The sequence below is a fragment of the Chiloscyllium punctatum genome, chromosome 1, assembly GCF_047496795.1.
Source record: "Chiloscyllium punctatum isolate Juve2018m chromosome 1, sChiPun1.3, whole genome shotgun sequence".
Classification (NCBI taxonomy): domain Eukaryota; kingdom Metazoa; phylum Chordata; class Chondrichthyes; order Orectolobiformes; family Hemiscylliidae; genus Chiloscyllium; species Chiloscyllium punctatum.
In genome coordinates, this window is record NC_092739.1 from 124,084,809 (window position 1) to 124,106,191 (window position 21,383).

Consider the following 21,383-nt stretch of genomic DNA (forward strand, 5'->3'; position numbering starts at 1 on the left):
GATTGGGATATCTGGTTGGCATGGATGGGTTGGACAGAAGGGTCTGCTTCCATGCTGTACATCTCTATGACTTTCCATGACTATATCAGTGACAATACATTCGACAGATCCACATGTACGAAAACATGGACAACGATAGTTTGCATTTATTTAGTGGAGGGAAAAATTCCATGGTGCTTCATAAGAGTATAATTGAACAAAAGTTGACCCCAAACTGATGGAGACAATAAAATAAATGTTTATGTTTAAAATGCAAACATATATTTTTACTTAGTGGTTGTCATAATTTTGTGATGTCCCATATACTTTACAGACAATGCAGTGCTTTAGTACTCTAGGCCCTGATGTAATGTGGTAAATGTGACTGTCTATTTGCGCACTGAAAATTGAGTTAAACTATAACGGCATTATGGTCGAGTGAGAATCCTTCTGATATTGACTGAGTGCTTAATATTGACCAGGATACAAATACCTTTTTCAGAACAGTGCTGTGGGATCTTTTATATTCACCAAAGAACATGTAAGGTGTACCATGAGTTAACATCTCTTTGGTTAGTGTAGCACCCCCTCAATAATGCATGGGGTGTTACTCTAGATTTTTATGCTGAAGTTTATTAGGACAGTAAACCAAAATCTGCATAAAAGGAGTACAATTTAAAGCCTTCCAGGAATTTCCCAGTTGAGGGCTGAAGATGGCTGAAGACATTTTCATCATTTTGGAGCAAAAGCATTATATAATAGACCATGCTGGGAGCTACCTGTCATAAGTAATTTTGTTAGTCCAGACAGCTCACCATTGCAGCAGATGGCTGTGGTGAACTCCTTTCTCAAAATCACGCAAGTGTAAGGAACACTTGATTTCTCTAAACTTCCATTCTGTTCCATTTACAGGCTATGTTGATGTGGGCCTCATTCCTGAAGGAGCACGAGATATCCGGGTGGAAGAAATAGCTGAAGCAGGGAATTTCTTGGCTTTGCGAAGCGAAGATCCAGAGAAATACTTCCTCAATGGAGGTTTTATTATCCAGTGGAATGGAGACTACAAAGCAGCAGGAACAACATTTAAATATGAAAGAAATGGAAATCTGGAAAATCTAACAGCTCCAGGACCTACGAAAGAACCTGTCTGGATTCAGGTATGTCATACTTCAGATATTTAGAACATGTTCAGTTTTGGTTCATATTCAAAAGGTAAACATGGTACTATCGTCATCAGGTTTTTTTTTGTTTGAAGAGGGAGTAAAAATGCTTTGCAGGATCTGAGAGGACTCTCAGGACAGTCCAAGGAAATGTAATATTTCCTCATTTAGACAAACACTAGATTTAAGATGGACCAAATAGAAAGGTGCATTGATCTTTCCTCTCCTGACTGTACTCGATCATCAGAAGGCTAAGACTAAATAGTCTTTTTTTTCACTTTGTATTTAGCAATTTAGAAGTGGCCATTAACTATTTAAAGGAAAATGCATTTTTAGTGTATTTACCCTATACATCGACTCCACTCAATTTTTCTTTACTCAGACTTCATCCTGGATAATCATGCAAAATGTGTGATCGGCACCAGGGGTGCAAAATCCTGATTTAAAATAACATCAAAGTTCCATCCACATCTGTGAATGATTTTTGTAGTGAATAATGTAAAAAGAAATAAATTGTATTTATGTAGAACTTTTCAGATTGTAGCAATGTCCCAAAGCATTTCATAGGTAATGATGTATTGTTGTTGTGTCAGCATTGGGTAGTTTGCTTCTTGGAAAATGTAGGTTAACAGCTACCTCTTGAAGCTGCACACTCAAATGCATGTGCTAAAATCCTTGCCTGTGCCACAAATGAATACTGAGGAGTTTGAGCTCACACATGAGAGAGAAAGATTCAGAAAGGACCTGAGGAGCAACCTTTTCACACAGAGGGTGATGCGTCTATAGAATGCCAGAGGAAGTGGTGGAGGCTAGTACAATTACAACATTTAAAAGGCATCTGGATGGGTACATGAATAACAAGGGTTTAGAGGGATATGGACCAAATGCTGATAAATGGGACTAGGTTAATGTAAGATAACTGATCGGTATAAACGAGTTGGACTGAAGGGTCTGTTTCTGTGATGTACATCTATATAACTTTATGATATACAAAAAGTGAGATTTGCCATTTTAAATGCAAAGTCTACATCACACAATAGCTTTACATGGAGGTTCCAAGTCACCGCCCACATAAATATACAAGAACTAATATTTACTGTGTGGTCCTTTCTGGCTTCATTGATTTTATGCTTTAAATTGAAAGGAAAGAATTTGCATTTAATATGCACATCTGCCCTAAAGTTTCTAAACATTCCTGGTGTGTATTTCATGGCCAGTAAAGCTGATCTGAAATATTGTGAGTTTTACTGCTACACACCAGATCTTCCTGACCACAGCATTGACCTTGAATACTAGAGGAGAGTGTGTAATTTCAGCTAATCGAGATTGTCTGTTTCACTCCTCTACTGAAGTACCATCCATTCTGTTTAAAGAGTTGCAGTAGCTCATGTATGAAGCCTTTATTTGAAGCATGGTTGAGTGAATTTGTCTTTGGAAATGTTTTCACAATTAAGTAAGAACATATTTTTCTCCTATATACATTTTTAATATTTAATGAATTGTAATGTACTTGTGCTTGTTGTTACAATATCAAAAAGATTGGTAACATTTTAATGTAGAATTAGTCTTAAAGACTAGAAACAATTGGATTTTTTTTAACACATTCTGCCTCCTCTCTTCATTCATGGGAACTTTTGTTCTTCAAAATAAAAACAAGAGGAAATGGTTAACTGCTTCATTCTGCTTCTGATCGACATGTTGTTTGGGATCCATGGTGAAGCCAGTGCTTGTTGCAGACTGCAAAGTAAATCTTTCAGAGGCATCGTGTAATCTTTCTGGTGTGGGATTTCACCTCTATCAGTGTGCAGTGATACTGCAACTAATTGCAGTCTTTACTGAGCATTTACAGTGTATAAGTAGTAGTGAACTCATTCAATGGTCCAAGCACATTGAAAGATTTTGGGCACCCACTAAGAAGGAAAAAGCAATGAAATAAAAATTCATTTAAAATAGTCCACAGAATCCTTACAGTTTGGAAGCAGGCCATTCGGTCCGTTGAGTCCACACTGCACCACCAAACAGCATCCCATTCAGATGCACCCCATCCCTTTTACCCTGCATTTCCCATGGCTGATCCACCTGACCTGCGCATCTTTGGACTGTGGGAGGAAACCAGAGCACCTGGAGGAAACCCACGCAAACACTGGAAGAATATACAACCTCCACACAGACAGTCTCAAGGCTGGAATCGAATATGGGTTCCTGGTGCTGTGAGGTAAAAACAATGACTGCAGATGCTGGAAACCAGATTCTGGATTAGTGGTACTGGAAGAACACAGCAGTTCAGGCAGCATCCGAGGAGCAGGAAAATCGACGTTTCGGGCAAAAGCCCTTCGTATTCCTGATGAAGGGCTTTTGCCCGAAGCGTCAATTTTACTGCTCCTCGGATGCTGCTTGAACTGCTGTGCTCTTCCAGCACCACTAATCCAGATCCTGGTGCTGTGAGGCAGCAGGGCTGAACACTGAGCCACCGTGCTACTCTAAACTCAGAGGGAATTATAGATTGGGGCATACACATTAAAAAAGGTGCAGGGTAAAGTGTTCTTAAGCAAAGATTTTTAAAAGAAAACAGTTATGATTGAGAAGAATTAGCTCCACTAATTAACCATTTAGCAGAACTCCACAGCATGAACTGAAAACAGAAAATCCTGCAGAGTCTAAACAGGCCTGGCATTGTCTTGTTTTTAATATTCAATCACAGGATATGGGTGTCACTGGCCAGGCCAGGATTTATTGTCCATCCCTAATTTCCCAGAGAGTCAGCCACTTTGCTGTGAGTTTGGAGTCACATATAGGTTGGATTTCCTTCCGTGAAAGGCTGTCGGTGAACCAGACGGGTTTTTCCTGACAACCAACAATGGTTTCATGGTCATCATCAGTCTCGTAATTTTAGATTTTTATTGAATTCAAATTCCACCATCCCACGATTTGAATTCAGGTCATTGTCTGGGTCTCTAGGTTAATAGTACAGGGATAATACCATTAGGCCATTACCTCCATATAGTGAAACAGAGTTAACGTTTCAAGTTCAATATAACTCATCTGCAGAATTTCATAAAGATGAAATTATCATCTTAGGTCTGCAGCAAATGTTACTAAATATATTACTGTTTAAAACCCAGTTACATCTAATTGAACAAAGCTTAACTTGTTAAAGGGTTTGAAATGATAATATGGGAGAGGGACAGTTGAGAATCATGCTGGTAAATTCTCTGGTGTAGGGATGAGTGCAGGATCCGACGAAGGGCTTTTGCCCGAAACATCGATTTTCCTACTCCTCAGATGCTGCCTGACCTCCTGTGCTTTTCCAGCACCACTCTAAGCTAGACTCTGGGTTTGGATATCTGGTCAGCATGGATGAGTTGGACTGAAGAGTCTGTTTCCGTGCTATACATCTCTATGACTCTATGTGATTCTAAAACCACATTAATGCATATGACATTTGCCAACCATGGAGGCAGTGAGGAATGGGCAATAAATGCTGGTCTAGCCAACGAGACCCAGGTCCCATGATTTTTTTTTAACAGTAATCCCCTTACAGAACCTTGAGTAAGCCCACCAACTTGAACTGACAAGATCTGCCCATTTGACATGCCCCACGTACATCTAACACCTCTGACTCACCAAACTGTTACTTCCTCCTGCAACCCTTGCTGTACAACAACAGTCCCCTGAACTGACTTGTCTGGCCTCCAACCTGACAGACCTTCCTCATCCCGCTGCCCATTACACTACATATCCACCATCCACGTACCACCTCACCCTCTCACCGAAATGCCACTCAATCCACTCAATACCCTATACAAATGCTACTCTACTCATCTATGACCTTACCCATAGCTACCCTGGCATCTTATCCACCTGCCACTTTAGCAACCTACCGCCTGACCCAGCTGAAGGGGGGGAAGGCGAGGGGGGCGTGGGGAGAGGTGGATTGGATGCCCTGGGTGTGGGCAGGAGGACACTGCACCTGGGACATTCCACACCTGCCACCGCCTTGGCCCTCCCCATGCCACTGCCCCTGCTCCTGCTCCAGACCCAGCCCCCCAGGGATGTGGTGGGGGGCTCCCCATCCCAATTCACTGCCCCCACACCCCATCTCAACAAGCTCCCCATCCAAATTCACTGCCCCCACATTCCATCTCAACTCACTCCCCCATCTCAATTCACTGCCTAGCTCCCCCCAGCACCCCACCCCAACTTGCTCCCCCCACCCTAATTCAATGCCCCATTCTCCTAACTCAACTCAGTCTCCCCCACTCCCATCTCAACTCACTCCCCCCACACCAACTCACTGCCCCCATCCACCAACCTCGACTTGCTCCCCATACACTCCCAAAACTCCCAACTCTCCCCAACTCCCAAAAACCTTCAGCTTTCTCCCACCACCTCTGTTCACTCCTCCAACCCCCAAAACTCAACTCTGCCCCCAATTGACTACAACCCCCACCTTCTACAACCCCCACTCCTCCAACTCTCCCACACCCCAACTCAACTCACCCCTGAAAGCTTCACCCCCCCTCCGTTAAGACCCCACAACACAATCCCCTGAACCCCAAACCTCCCTATCCCATTACCTCATCACCCCAACGCACACCCCCCAACCCCATAACTCCCAACTCTCCCTACTCCCTCCATCAACATGTTTTGGGAAAGCAAATCTTAGCAGGACTTATACACTTAATGGTAAGGTCCTAGAGAATGTTGCTGAACAAAGAAACCTTGGAGTGCAGGTTCACTCTCTCCATGGCAAGTAGTTTTTTTCTTAATTATGGAGATAACAGGCCAATTAGAACTTGGGTGACCAAATATTTGTGCACTCAGAGGGTATCATATTTGTGGATTTCTCTACCAAAGAACACTGAATATGTTCAAGGAAATGATGTTAAATCTTCGATGTTAAAGGTTCTCTCGTATATGGAGAGAAAGCAGGAATGTTGTGTTTGGAGAGAATCAGTCATGATCATGTTGAAGGGTGGAGCAGGCTCAAGGGCCAATGGCCTGTCTTCCTGCTAGTTTCTCTTTATCTATGTGAGCAAAACTGCACTACACACAGTACTCCAGATGGGATCTCGGCATGACTCAATTTAATTGTAATGAGACATCTTTACTCTAAATTCTCTTGGAATAAATGTTAATACCATTTGCTTTCTCATTAGCTTTCTGTACCTGCATGTTAACTGCCACATAACCCACCTCACCTCATAACCCACCTCACCTCATAACCCACCTCACCTCATAACCCACCTCACCTCATAACCCACCTCACCTCATAACCCACCTCACCTCATAACCCACCTCACCTCATAGTATTCCTATGAAGCACAGTCATAGTGTTCCTCCCACTGAGCTAGAAAATCCAGGTTCAAGTCTCACCCACCTCATGGGTGTGTCATGGCATGTCCAAACAGATCGATTAAAATAAATACCCAACAAGTATCTGACCAGTCACCAGTCTACCACTGCCTGATCTACTTGAACAATCGTAACTGCCCTACCTCTTGTCCAGATACTCTGGGTTCCAGTCTCACCATCAGTAAGTCCATCTGAATAGTCTATGGCAGACATTAAGAATGGTTGAGTTCCCTGATCAGACAGGACTGTGAGGTAGCTGCAACACATCAGCCTCCCTACATTACAAGATCCCACATTTATTCAGTGGCTCACTAAAAAGCTATTCACATGTCCCAGAACTTTTCAGTGTGCTCATGAATTAGTTTATCAGAATATGGAAGCCAATGGTGTGAAAAGAAGCAATATCTTGGCTTAGTATTGCATCACACAATGAGATAATTTATGAATCTTGGATCCCTTTTAAATATTCAGCCTTGAGAACTTTATGGAACAATGTATAAATAGTTGACACTTTATCATCATAATTGGTATAACAGCCCTGAGATAACATGGCTAAGGTTGAAAACTCACCCTCGATGGAATAATAAGTATGCGTGTATAATCTTGCTACCAGCATTTAGGGATTTGATTACACAGGATCATCTTTGCCGTGGTTGTTTATGAACAGATTGTGATTTAATTAGTTTTACTGAATTAATAAGTGATCTATTACTCAGCATGTGTTTATATTTTCATATCAACATATTGTAAAATGATTCTGCAATTCAGATTGAAATAAGAAGCAGAATTAGATTTAATGCCAAGTGGGTCGAGAGCCAGGTGGAAAGTAAAATTCAGTAGGTGCGATATGCTCACTGCCTACCAACCTACTCCCTGTTCCTACTAAAAAATAAAACTGTGGCAGATGCACATGCGCTAATTGATATCTCAAATGGCCAATTAATGCTCACATGTAGCTGACCCTGGGATTTAACTAAGTATTGAGGAGTTGATTGGTCTTGATAGAGAAGGTTGGGGTCAGCTTGATAAAACTGAAGAGAGATTAGACAAATTTGCGTTGTTTCACTTGAATGTGAAACCCTCAGGGGTGGCCTGATAGAACATAGAACATAGAACGTAGAAAACATAGAACATAGAAAAATACAGTGCAGTACAGGCCCTTTAGCCCTCGATGTTGTGCCGATCCAAGCTCACCTAACCTACACTAGCCCACTATCCTCCATATGCCTATCCAATGCCCGTTTAAATGCCCATAAAGAGGGAGAGTCCACCACTGCTACTGGCAGGGCATTCCATGAACTCACGACTCGCTGAGTAAAGAATCTACCCCTAACATCTGTCCTATACCTACCACCCCTTAATTTAAAGCTATGCCCCCTCGTAATAGCTGACTCCATACATGGAAAAAGGTTCTCATGGTCAACCCTATCTAAACCCCTAATCATCTTGTACACCTCTATCAAGTCACCCCTAAACCTTCTTTTCTCCAATGAAAACAGCCCCAAGTGCCTCAGCCTTTCCTCATACGATCTTCCTACCATACCAGGCAACATCCTGGTAAACCTCCTCTGTACCCGTTCCAGTGCCTCCACATCCTTCCTATAGTATGGCGACCAAAACTGCACACAATACTCCAGATGCGGCCGCACCAGAGTCTTATACAACTGCAACATGACCTCAGGACTCCGGAACTCAATTCCTCTACTAATAAAAGCCAGTACTCCATATGCCTTCTTCACCGCACTATTTACCTGGGTGGCAACTTTCAGAGATCTGTGTACATGGACACCAAGATCCCTCTGCTCATCCACACTACCAAGTATCCGAACATTAGCCCAGTACCCCATCTTTTTGTTGCTCATACCAAAGTGAATCCCCTCGCACTTACCCACGTTGAACTCCATTTGCCACCTTTCTGCCCAGCTCTGCAGCTTATCTATATCCCGCTGTAACCTGCCACATCCTTCCTCATTGTCAACAACTCCACCGACTTTAGTATCATCCGAAAACTTGTTCACCCAAACTTCTAGCCCGTCCTCCAGGTCATTTATAAAAATGACAAACAGCAATGGTCCCAAAACAGATCCTTGCGGAACACCGCTAGTAACTGCACTCCAAGATGAACCTTTACCATCAACTACTACCCTCTGTCTTCTTCCAGCCAGCCAATTCCTAATCCAAACCTCTAATGCACCCTCAATGCCATACCTCCGTAGTTTTTGCATTAGCCTGCCATGGGGAATCTTATCAAACGCCTTACTAAAATCCATATACACCACATCTACTGCTTTACCCTCGTCCACCTCCTTAGTCCCCTTCTCAAAGAATTCAATAAGGTTTGTGAGGCATGACCTGCCCTTCACAAAACCATGCTGACCATCCTTGATCACATTATTCCTATCCAGATGTTCATAAATCCTATCCCTTACAATTCTCTCTAAGACTTTGCCCACAACAGAAGTGAGACTCACCAGCCTATAGTTACTAGGGTTATCCCTACTTCCCTTCTTGAACCAGGGAACCACATTTGCTATCCTCCAGTCTTCTGGCACTATTCCTGTAGACAACGAGGACATAAAAATCAAGGCCAATGGCTCTGCAATCTCCTCCCTTGCTTCCCAGAGTATCCTAGGATAAATGCCATCAGGCCCAGGGGACTTATCTATTTTCACCCTTTCCAGAAGTTTACCAAATAATGAGACTCATGGATACGATGGATAGTCAGAGCCTTTTTCCCAGGGTAGAAATGTCAATTACTAGGGGGCATAGGATTAAGGTAAATGGGGCTAAGATTAAAGCAGATGTGAGAGTCTAGATTTTTACACACATTGTGGTACTTGCCTGGAATGTGTTGCCAGAGGAGGTGGTGGAGACGGATGCAATAGCAACATTTAAGAGGCATTTTGACAGATACATGAATTGGCAGGGAATAGAGGAATATGGACCACACAGAGGCAAAGGGTTTTTTTTATTTTAGAATGATGTCATGTGTTGGCGCAGGCTTGGTGGGCCAAAGGGCCTGTTCCTGTTCTGTACTGTACTTTGTTCTTTGTTTAAGAGGCATCTTGATAGATACATGAATAGGCTTGGGGAGCTGATGGTCTAATGGTATTATTGTTGGACTGTTAATCCAGAAACTTAGCTCATGTCGTGGGTATCAAGGTTCAAATCCTGCCACTGCAGATGATGGAATTCGAATTCAATAATACAAATCTGCAATTTAGGGTCTAATGATGACCATTGCTGATTGTTGGAAAAACCCATCTGGCTCCCTCATGTCCTTTAAGGAAGGAAACTGCCAACCTTACCTAGTGTGGTCTACATGTGTGTCCAGACCCACAGCAATGTGGTTGACTCAACTGCTGACTGGGTAATTCGGGATGGGTAATAAATGATGGCCCAGCCAGCAATGCCCACATCCCATGAATGAGTACAAAGAAAGAATGGAGAGATACAGACCGCATAGAGGCAACAGGATTTTAGTTTCGAAAGGCATCATGTGTCAGCAGAGGCTTGTGGTCCAAAGGGCACAATCCTGAACTGTACTATTATTTGTTCCTCCATTAAATATGAACTTTGCTCTAAGATGGAAAGTTCCACTTCTGAATGCTGTTACAATTGTGGTAATTCTCAAGGAAACTTGGGGTGGGCAAAAATACAGTCCTGCCAACGTCACTGCATTCCAAGAAAAAATAATACAGGAAGATTTATAAAATAGATGTTCAAAAGAAAAAGGTACATGTGGAATCTTGCTTTCAATTTAGTTGTGAATATGTAGGAAAAGGGAGTCAGACTTAAGACAGTAAACAACTTCTGGAGTATTCCAGAAGCACAAAGAGACAAAAAATAAGCTTTTTGTACAATTATAATTAAATTGAAAAACAATCTTTAATTAATATAATAGCACAGTTTAAATGTTTACATAGCAATATTCTGGTGAATGCTCAAATTAAAAATTAGGGTCTGATTAAAAGGTCTTTATGTTGTCCTGTTTTCAATTTAAGGATATGTGATAGGATTGTGAATAAAAGGATCCCCTTTTGGAGAAATATCTATCCCTTAACAGCCTCATGATAATGACAGGAGTGACAATGTCTTGTTGAGATAGATAGGAATCTCACCTGTCTGCACTGGGTAAGCTCTGCTAAACTTTTGTGACTGTACGGTAAGGTGTAAAACCATGAGCCAAGTCTCCCACTGTTGGCTACTGGAAGTCTATCTGTGGATGGAAAACAATTGCAGACTAAGCCACACTGACAAGACAACTGATTAACTCACTCTGCATGCTCCCACATAAAGGATAGCCACAGACACTGCAGAGCAGTCACCACATCTAAACCGCAGTGTGGGTCATGGTTATCAAACAAAAAGAAGCAAATAATGAAATTCAGTGCAAAACTTAAAAAGGAAATACAATCAGAATTTAGATTTGATTTTGCATTACATTCAACATTTGCACATATGAAGAAATAACTGGGAAAGGTCATTTATCCCTCTAACCTGCTCTATTATTTACTAAGATCATGGCTAATGTGATTTGGTTCTGTGTCGTATGATTATGGCTTTGAATCCACATTCCTACTTATCCCAGACAGCTTTTGTCATGTTTGTGAGCCAGGAACCTATCCACATCTCCCTCAAAGGAATGCAATGATCTCCCCTCCACCACTCTATTGGGAAGAGAGTCCGAAAGATTCATAGCTCTCTGAAAGAAACCAATTCCTCCTCCTGTCTGCCCTAAAATAGAGACTCCTTGTATTTTTATACTGTCTCTCTCTGGTTCGAGTCTTTTCCACAAGAGAAAACATCTTTTAGCATCTATTCTATCAATTCCCTTTCGTACCTTGCAATGATTCAGTAAGATCACCTCTTGTCATTCTAACTGGAAAAGATACAAACCTTGTCTATTTCATCTTCCCTCATAAGATAACATCCCCCATTCAAATTAGCCACTGTTATAAAGTGGAGGTTGACCCCTCTCTGAGAACTAAAACCAAAAACACCCAAAGAGGAGTGCCTCTTCCTATAATCTATAAAAGGATTGTGAAAAGTGGTGTAACGTGCTTCCCAGCAACTTCCAGTGGTTAAATAAAATAAATCCCGGCACTTACTTTAAAATTAACAAGTAACAATTTATTTATCTAACTCTAACAGTGAACAAATTAACTAAACGACTAACAAACAAATAATTCCCTTCTAACCACTAACTATTAGCGAATAAAACAAAATTCTAATGTAATGCTGTTCCAATAAATATAGGTCGCTCTCATGTAACAAAATAGAATTTAGTCTGTATCAGGGCAGCACGGTGGCTCGGTGGTTAGCACTGCTGCCTCACACCACCAGGGACCCAGGTTTGATTCTAGCATCGGGCAACTGTCTGTGTGGATTTTGCACATTCTTCCCATGTCTGCGTGGGTTTCCTCCCGCAGGCCAGATGAATTGGCCAAGCTAAATTGCCCATAGTGTTAGGTGCATTAAGTCAGAGGGAAATGGGTCTGGGTGGGTTATTCTTTGGAGGGTTGGTGTGGACTTGTTGGGCCGAAGAGCCTGTTTCCACACTTTAGGAATCTAATCTAAAAATTACAGCCATGTTATATGTCTTCCAGAATGTTTTGTGCCTCTTCTGTCAGGAAGGTTCTCTCTCTGTAGGTTCTTCTATCAGGAATGGTTTTTCTGTAGATTCTTCTTTCTTTAAGAGCTGATAGCTGTCATCTCTCAGATTACAGGTAGCCTGGGACTTTTTCCAACTGTCCTCTTCTTTTATACCCCTGTTGACCTAATATTATCTTTACAATCAGATTAGTCCTCTGTTGTCAAAACCATCAGATTTAAATTTGATAAGTTTTTGGGACCTAAGCACCTGGTTCAAGGTGATAGGTTGGAGAGGAGGGTGGAGCTGATAGATAGGAACGATGATGGACAGGTCAAGAAGACGGTGCTAAGTTGGAAGCTTGTGACTGGGATAAGGTAGGGGGAGAGGAAATGAGGAAACTTGTGAAATCCACATTAATCCCATGTGGTTGCAGGGTCTCAAGATGGAAGATGAGGTGTTCTTCCTCCAGGTGTCAAGGGTTCAGGATTGGTGATGGACAAGGCCCAGGACCTGCATGTCCTTTTTGTAATGGGAGGGGGAGTTGAAGTGTTCCGCCACGGGTCGGTGGTTGGTGCGGGTGTCCCAAAGATGTTCTCTGAAATGATCCGCAAGTTGGCGTCTTATCTCCCTGATGTAGAGGAGACCACATCAGTGCAAGGATACAGTAGATGACATTTGTGGAGGTACAAGTAAATTTCTGTCAGATGTGGAAGGATCCTTTCGGACCTTGGACGGAGGTGAGGGGGCAGATGTGGGAACAGGTTTTGCACTTGCTGCGGTGGCAGAGGAAGGTTTCCTTGCAAGGATGATTACCTTGAAGAGATTCTCCTCCTCTTATTACATGGCCTCATTTTGCCCACCCCCACTTTATCCCAGTCTGCTCTACCCTCTTCTCTGACCTATCACCTTCTCCCCCACCTTCATCTACCTATTGCATTCTCAGCTACCCTCCCCCAGCCCCATTCCCCTACTATTTATATCTCAGTTCCCCGCCCCCAGCCCACAAGCCACATTTTTGATGAAGTGCCTATGCCCAAAACGTCGATTCTCCTGCTCCTCGGATGCTGCCTGACCTGCTGTGCTTTTCCAGTAACACACTGTCAACTCTGATCTCCAGCATCTGCAGTTGTCACTTTCTCCTACTTAATATGTTTACAGCCTTGCATAAATAAGGAGAGTAAAAACTAAAAGCAACACTCCAAATGCGGCCTTACCAAACTGTATACAACTGTACCAAAACATTCACTTTACCTATCTATATTTTTTAAATCCAATCTTGGGATGTAAGCATTGCTGACTGACATTTATTCCGCTTGACTGCCACACAACATGCTTTCTTATACCTATCATTGTACCAGCAGCAATTTTGCAACCATTCATTTGGTTATCCAAATCATTGATTGTAAATATAAATTGTAAATGGTTGTGACCTCAACATGATCTCTGTGGCTCACTACCTGTTACACTCTGTCAGCCTGATAATGATTAATTCATGGTAAAAACAATGACTGCAGATGCTGAAAACCAAATACTGGATTAGTGGTGCTGGAAGAGCACAGTAGTTCAGGCAGCATCCAACGAGCAGCGAAATCGATGTTTCGGGCAAAAGCCCTTCATCAGGAATAAAAAGCCTGATGAAGGGCTTTTGTCCGAAACATCGATTTCGCTGCTCGTTGAATGCTGCCTGAACTGCTGTGCTCTTCCAGCACCACTAATCCAATGATTCATTCATGCCCAGTCTCTTCCATCTAAACCTCTAACCATGCCGTTATGTTCCCCTTTCACCATGAACTCCTATTTTGCAAGGTAATCTTTGAAGAGGTACCTTGCCAAATGCTTTCTGGAAATCAAAGTACAGTACATCCACTTCATTGCTTGTTATTTCTTAAAGGAACTGTTCATAAATCAGTCCAACATGATTTCTCTTTCACAATAATACTCTTTCTTGTTCACTGATTTCATGAAGATTTTCCAAGTGCCCTGCTAGACCCTCCTTACTGATTGATTCCAGTGCTTTCCCTTGATGGAAGTTTGATGAAATTTGAATCCAAAGAAGATATTTAGCTGAATTTTCTAAATCAAATGAACCTCAGTAATCTTGAATCAAGCCAATCCAGTTCAAGTGCAATTCTGTTGCATATTAAATATCTCTAGACTTTGCAACTGGAGTGATTGGCTTCTGTCTGAAATTCATTTAACGATGAAACTCTTAACTTACAGCTACTGTTCCAAGAAAAGAACCCTGGTGTTCGTTATGAATACACTATCAAGAAAGACACAGAAGAAGAGAACACAATAGGACAACCAGAATTCTTTTGGAAATTTGGAGCTTGGACTGATTGCAGTGCTCCATGTGGAACAGGTGAAGTATCTACAACTAGTTTCCTGATAGGTTGCCTTAAGCTTGTCACAGAATTGATCTTCAACACATTCTTATTCTTGCAAATCTGTTTCCCTTATGAGTCTTTGTTTAAGAATTATATGTACCCCATGTTATCTCTTGTTTCAAACTTGAATCTCCACACCAGAGAGCAGAATCTTCCCATGAGGGAAGATGTTGGTTTTGTTTCTGAGTTCCAAATGTTGACTGTCCCCCCTACCCCACTCTCCCAACTTGAAATGATCATTCACTGTGATTCTCACAAGCTAGAAGATGGGCTTTCCATCAGATTTAAGGAGAGTACACAGGCTGTCAAAGCAAGAGGGTCAATTAGAAATGTCCCAAGCTCAAAGGAACAGCAAGACATCATGGAAGGTAAGTAAGGCAAAGATTCCTTCAACATGGACATGCCCTCTCTTTCCAAAGACAGAAATTTGGAAATGGCACTTGCACACGGAATACCATTGTCCAGTCTCAGTCACATTCTGTAAACCTGCAAAATGACGTCCCAACTCCTCTACTCAGTGCACTGACCAATGAAGGCAAGCACATCAAATCACCACCCTGTCTACCTGCAACTCCACTTTCAAGGAATCAGGTCTCTTTGTTTGCCAACACTACCCAGGGCCGTACCATTAACTGTATAGGTCCTGCCCTGGTTTGCCTTACCAAAATGTGGATACGTGGGGGGAGATAAGTGCAGTTTATTTTCCTATGGATCACCAGAAAGAGCCAACCTGGATAAGACTGTGGTGTACAAAGATAAGCGCACATGTTACCAGTGAAGTGGGATGGCTGGCAATGCAGAAAGAAACTCCGTGATCTTCTGCGTTTTTCAAAGCTAAGTGTCACTGGCTTCTGTCTGCTCATCTGCAATCCAGAGGCACCCCACCACTGCCACTGCACACCACCTCACCAAGGCTCAGTTACTACAACTGTCAGTATAGCATGCAAAAGGTTGACCCAAAAGCAAAACAAAAGGCACGCAAAACAAATACACTGCAAACCCAGCTAACTCATTCTGCAAGTGGATTCCAGCTGGGCTATCTCAGGCTGGCACTGTGCTCTGTCATGTTGTCTGGAATAGGCCTTCCGATCAATGCGTTAATCCTCAATTTCAGATTGTCAATCTGGTCTCCTTGTTATATAAAGGATGCTGTGAAACTTTAAAGGGTTCAGAAAAGATATACAAGAATGTTGCCAGGGTTGAAGATTTTGAACTATTGGAAGAGGCTGAACAGGCTGGGGCTGTTTTGCCTGGTGTGTTGAAGGCTGAGGGGTGATCTTAGAGGCGTATAAAACCATGAGGGGCCTGGATAGAGTGAATAGGCAATGCCTTTCCCCTGGGTTTGGGGAGTCCTAAATTCGAGGGCATAGGTTTAAGGTGAGAGGTGAAAGATTTAAAAGGGATCTAAAGGGCAGCTTTTTCATGCAGAGGGTGGTACATGTATGAAATGACCTGCCAAAGGAAGTGGTGGAGGCTGGTACAATTGCAACATTTAAAAGGCATCTGGATGGGCAGATGAATAAGAATGGTTGAGAGCGGTATGGGCCATATGCTGGCAAATGGGACTAGATTAACTTAGGATATCTGATCGGCATGGACAGTTGGCCCAAAGGGTCTGTTTCTGTGCTTGTTCCCCTCTAAGACTCTATGACTCTAAATCTTGTCTGCATCCAGGGTATCCCATGCACCCTGAGTTTGTCAGCTCAAGTTGTCCAATGTACTCAATGTCAGACACAGGAGATCCTTTCAGGGCTATACTGCAATGATTCACCAGAGCAGTGCATGCATCAAAGCACCATCTTAAGGAGGCATATACTCTGTTCAATATGGCCCTGGAAGGAGCATGAGCAATATTGTATCTTCATTCTGTGTCACTCCAAGGCTGTCGTAAAGGTGCAGCACAGTTTTAAAAGGGTACATCTTATCTTCCACAGCTATCTCTAAATGGGCCAAGAACCTTGAAAGGACATGGGAACATCAGAGTTTGCTAATATGTAAGATTTGTGGCAGCCCCTAGGCTATCTGACACACCCCTTTGGAATTTGACACCAGATTGTTATGGACCAGACTAGGCCAGACCCCCTCACATTAGGTTGAGAAGGTAGCCTAGACCCTAACTTTGTCTTATTTTAAAGGTAAATGTGAAGTGGGTGTTCCAGTGGGTGATGCAACAGGTCAAACCACTCGACGTTAAGCAAAACACAATTTATTTAAACACTATAGTTAAAATACAAACAAAAGGAAGTAGAATTTGAAATAACTTGCTAGTGGAAAACTTAACCGAATAATGGATGCAGTACTATTACTAATTAACAGATACAATATAGGCAAATGTGAGGACTGCAGATGCTGAAAACCAGAGTCTAGATTGGAGTGGTGCTGGAAAAGCACAGCAGGTCAGGCAGCATCCGAGGAGCAGGAAAATCGGCATTTCGGGCAAAAGCCCTTCATCAGGAATAGAGGCAGGGTGCCTGCAGAGTGGAGAGATAAATGAGAGGGGGGTGGGATTGGGGAGAAAGTAGCATAGAGTACAATAGGTGAATGGGGGTGGGGATGAAGGTGATAGGTCAGAGAGGAGGGTAGGGGAAGGTAGCAAAGAGTACAATAGGCGAATGGGGGTGGGGATGGAGGTGATAGGTCAGAGAGGAGGGTGGAGCGGATAGGTGGGAAGGGAAATTGGCAGGTAGGACAAGTCATGGGGACAGTGTTGAGCTGATACAATATAGTAACATCCCATAAACACAGCCCTTGGCAAAAAGGTAAATTCAGACACAGATAGTTTCCCAAGGGAACAACATCAAGAGAGATTTCAGAGAAAGTCACAGTTCAGAATTATTTACTGAAGCTTACAAACCTTCTGGGACCCAAAACAGTTTCTCCCTGCTACAGCTAAAAAAAAATAGAAAATCTGATCTGGTTACTCCTTTTCCATTGTTGTAACTGCTTTAAAAATACTGAAAGGTCTCTTAGACTATTGCATTAGGCTAGTTCCCCACTTTACCACTTTACCACCTCTGCCTTTACAACCCCTCTTCAAAAAAAACCCAGGACAAAATAACTTTGTTAAAGTGACAGCATCATCACAAGTGGTCACAGATAAGTTGAATATTGATGGTGTAGAAACTTTTCCTGTTGATGTACCTTGCAGGTTGTTGCTAAAGTGCTCTCAAACACACTTGGAGGAAGGTAGCAATGGGGGAGAATCCTATTATCCAAGCTGCTTGATTTTCCTGATCCTGGGGGTATATACTTTGATCTGGAAAAAATGTCATCAGTAACATCCCAGATTTGTAGTAAGGATTGTGAGATGCCACACATGCCCCCGTTACTCTTTGAAACGAGCCACTGGTGACATAAAGATTCAGGGCAGCTGTGACCTGGATGGGCCCTGCATGGAATGTACCCAAGTCCTTTGGAGGGCAAATCCTTCTCCAGCAGATGCCACTGTTCAGTATGATGGACCGGGAAACCCTTAATCAGCAAATGTGCTATCTTTCAGACAGTTGAAGAAACTTACAATGATGCCCTATAAAGGCAAGGTCTCAAAAGAACTCAAGAAACAAGAGCAGATGTAATCTGTTACAGGTATAGGCTATTCAGCTCCTCAAGTCTACCCCACCATTCCATAAGATCATGACTAATCTGCTTTAGGCCTCAACTCATTTTACATGCCAGTTCCTCATGGCCCTCATCTTCTTGATACTGCAAAAGTCTATGCAAGTAACTTCCACGGTCTCTGAGGTAGAAAATTCCAGACATTCCTCACTGTCTGAGTGAAGAAATTCCTTTGCATCTCTTTTTTAATGAGGTCCCTCTTAATCTGTAACTACATCTCCTCATTCGACATTCCCCTGTTAATGGAACAATCTACCCAGTTAACCTCCCACGATACCTTGTGCGTTTTAATAAGATCACCCCTCATTCTTCTAGATTGAGGCAAGGAGTCTTCCCATGGAGGTCATTGCCATGCTTTGAGAAGGTGCTCTGAGGTGTGCAGTCTTATGCAATTATGCATTCCACAACCAAGGATTTCACCCTACTTTGGAAGTATAATTCTTCTAGTAAGCCACCATGATAGTCCCTCAATTCCATCCCAAAGAAAAAGCTGCTTTCCACATTACAGACCATCTCCATGCATACCGACAGTTCAGCGAGCAAATGTGATAACTGCAAAATGCTTGCTATGGAATGAGTTTATGAAATGGAACTTCGCGTTCAACTTTTAAGTGTCCCGTTCCCATTGTAGTTGCTTTGTTGACATGACAAGGAGGCCATTAGTGTGCAGAATGTGATGTTGGCTGGATGGCTGGTTTGCAATGCAAAATGCAATGCAAAGCATGGGTTCACTTTATGCACCAGCTGTGGTTACATGAAGGCCTCTCCTTCTCAGCTTCTGCCTTTGTCTGAAGTATGGTGATTCATCAACAGGTTGGACTATGCCAACTTTATCTGATAGTATTTAAATGCAAGAAAGAATTTGCTTAATTATCACACCTATAGATTTAACTTGATTGTAGCTTCCAATTCCCAGTGTTGAGAGTTTGGTAATCTTTTCCATAGTCGCTTAATTGAGCTTAGATTTTCTCAACATCATATAAACCCTTCAGGATTCTGATCAAACACTTCTGGTTGGAAGCTTTCAAAACTAAGAATCTTATTCTGATGTAACCTATTTCTTAACAGTTCTCAACTATCTCCTAACTTCAGGAGAAACTGTTTCATACATCTAACTTCGACCAAGTCCTGTGTAAGCTAAGAAAAAAACACTGGTACGAGGAATTTGACCCTAATCAAAAGAAAAGTTACTGATCCTTCTAAACAGAAAACTAATTCATGGTCCTTAATGATTATTCTGTCCACTTGTAAAATATCTCCCAATGCAAAAAAAGGTTTCTCCTTGACCAGCTGCAGAGTTGTACCAGTTCTCTGCTCAACATATTGTGCTCCTAAACTAACGTCGAGAGAGTGCCCACAGAGGTGAAAGTCTTTGAGCTGGAGGAGGGTGCTGTTGGAAGTCTGCCAGTGGATCTGTTGAGGTTTTGGTGATTGCCCCTCATAGATAGTGGTGGTGCTAATGGTCTCTGTCACCGACCTCTTTGTGGAGATTCACTGGGTTCTGCTAGTGCCTGTGTAAGAGAGTGGAAATTAGTCACAGAAGATTAATAAAAGCTGGTGCAGATTAAGAATGAGTTGGCGCTGGTGGTAGTGAGAGAACAGCACAGCAAAGTGAAGCTTACTGAGTTGCACATTGTGGACTCTGTATCCCCACATGACGGCCAACTCCCCCATCAGATTTTCCTGCATCAAGACAAGTTGAGGGGCTGAATATAGTACAGTTGGATGCAAGAACAATTAGTACTAATGCAGGAATAAAAGAGGTGGTGAACTCTGAGTGAGTTGGAAGCACTGAGGGCACAAAGCATGGAGGATGACAGCCTTTTGGGAGAATCAGGTGGCTGAAAGCCATTGAGTGGACATAAACTAAAAATGATACCTCCAAAGCACACCACTCTCTCAGTACAACACTAATGTGCTTAGATTGGCAGAACAGTGCCTCAGTGGTTAGCGCTGCTGCCTCACAGCACCAGAGACTCGGATTTGATTCTGTCTTGAGCGATTGTCTGCACGTACTCCCTGTGTCTGTTTGGGTTTCCTCCAGATTCTGGATTCCTCCCACAGTCCAAAGCTGTGCAAGTTAGGTGGATTGGCCATGCTAAATCGCCCACAGTGGCCATGGATGTGCAGGCTGTGTGGGTTAGTGATGGGAAATACGGGGTTACAGGGACAGGGTAGGGCATTGAATTTGAGTGCTGTGTTGTTTAGAGGGTAAGTATGGACTTTATGGGCTGAATGGTCTCCTTCTACACTGTCAGGATTCTATGATTCTCGATGTTAACATGAGGCTACCATCGCTTCAAGATATGAATGCTACAATTGAATCAAATCTGTGTGATTTATTTCACATCACAAATTGCAGGCTTAACAGGTACTTCAAATACTTATTATAAGAAAAACACAAGCCATGTAGCAAATTTAATGCATAAAAGATAGATGAAAAGACAGATAGATATCATCTATATAAGGCTTCAGCTATTTTTCATCGAAGAAAGCTTTCCAAGTTGTGGTATTGTGATTTATGGCATCTTCAGCTTCAGATTGATTATTATCTCTGTAACCACTTGACCTAGTTTATTTTATTCACCACTTATCCTTCAAGTCAGAGATATGGTCTTTCCAAAACTGATATATGATTTGTAAACAATTTCTGATATGTTTGTCATATTCAGTTTTGCTATTAAAGCAAAGAACAAGGAACTGTACAACTCAGGATCAGGCCTTTCGGTCCAGCAAGCCTGCGGCGACACATTGCCTTTCAAAACTTAACTCCTTTGCCTCCACATAGTCTGTATCTCTCTCTTCCCTGCCAATTCATGTATCTATCAGGGTGCATCTTAAATGTTGCTGTTGTATCCACCTCTACCACTCCTCTGGCACCACCTTCCAAGCACTTTACCATCCTTTGTATAAAATAACCTGTGTCACAAATCTCCTTTAAACTTATCTGCTTTCACCCTCGGCCGATGTCCCCTAGTAAGTCACATTTCTACCCTGGGAAAAAGACTCCGACTAACCATGCCTCTCATAATTTTGTAATGACTAACAGGCCACCCCTCAACCTTCGATGTTCAAGTGAAAATAATTTGTCCGATCTCTCCTCAGTGTTAGTTTGAAACTATTTAGATTGGAAAAGGTATTCAGCTTTATTGCATGTTCTGGATGTCTGTGCTGCCTGTAACATTTATAGAGTGTTAATGTTTTGAGATTTCAGGACAAGCATCTTGGCTTCACTTCCCTTCCCATGGCCCTGGTTTAATCTATTCCCTTATTTAGTATGATGCCTTGTAA

The 21,383-nt window shown here is 42.4% G+C and overlaps 1 protein-coding gene across 4 annotated transcripts in view; it reads left to right on the plus strand.

Annotated features, from left to right (window-relative positions):
- LOC140479591 (A disintegrin and metalloproteinase with thrombospondin motifs 12-like) overlaps nt 1-21,383 on the plus strand; it is a 569,904-nt gene that overhangs the window by 437,563 nt on the left and 110,958 nt on the right. For all 4 annotated transcript variants that reach the window (XM_072573412.1, XM_072573420.1, XM_072573430.1 and 1 more), the window contains 2 exons: nt 892-1,136; nt 14,311-14,452. In XM_072573412.1, the coding sequence (XP_072429513.1) occupies nt 892-1,136; nt 14,311-14,452 (387 nt within the window). The remainder of the gene's footprint in view (nt 1-891; nt 1,137-14,310; nt 14,453-21,383) is intronic.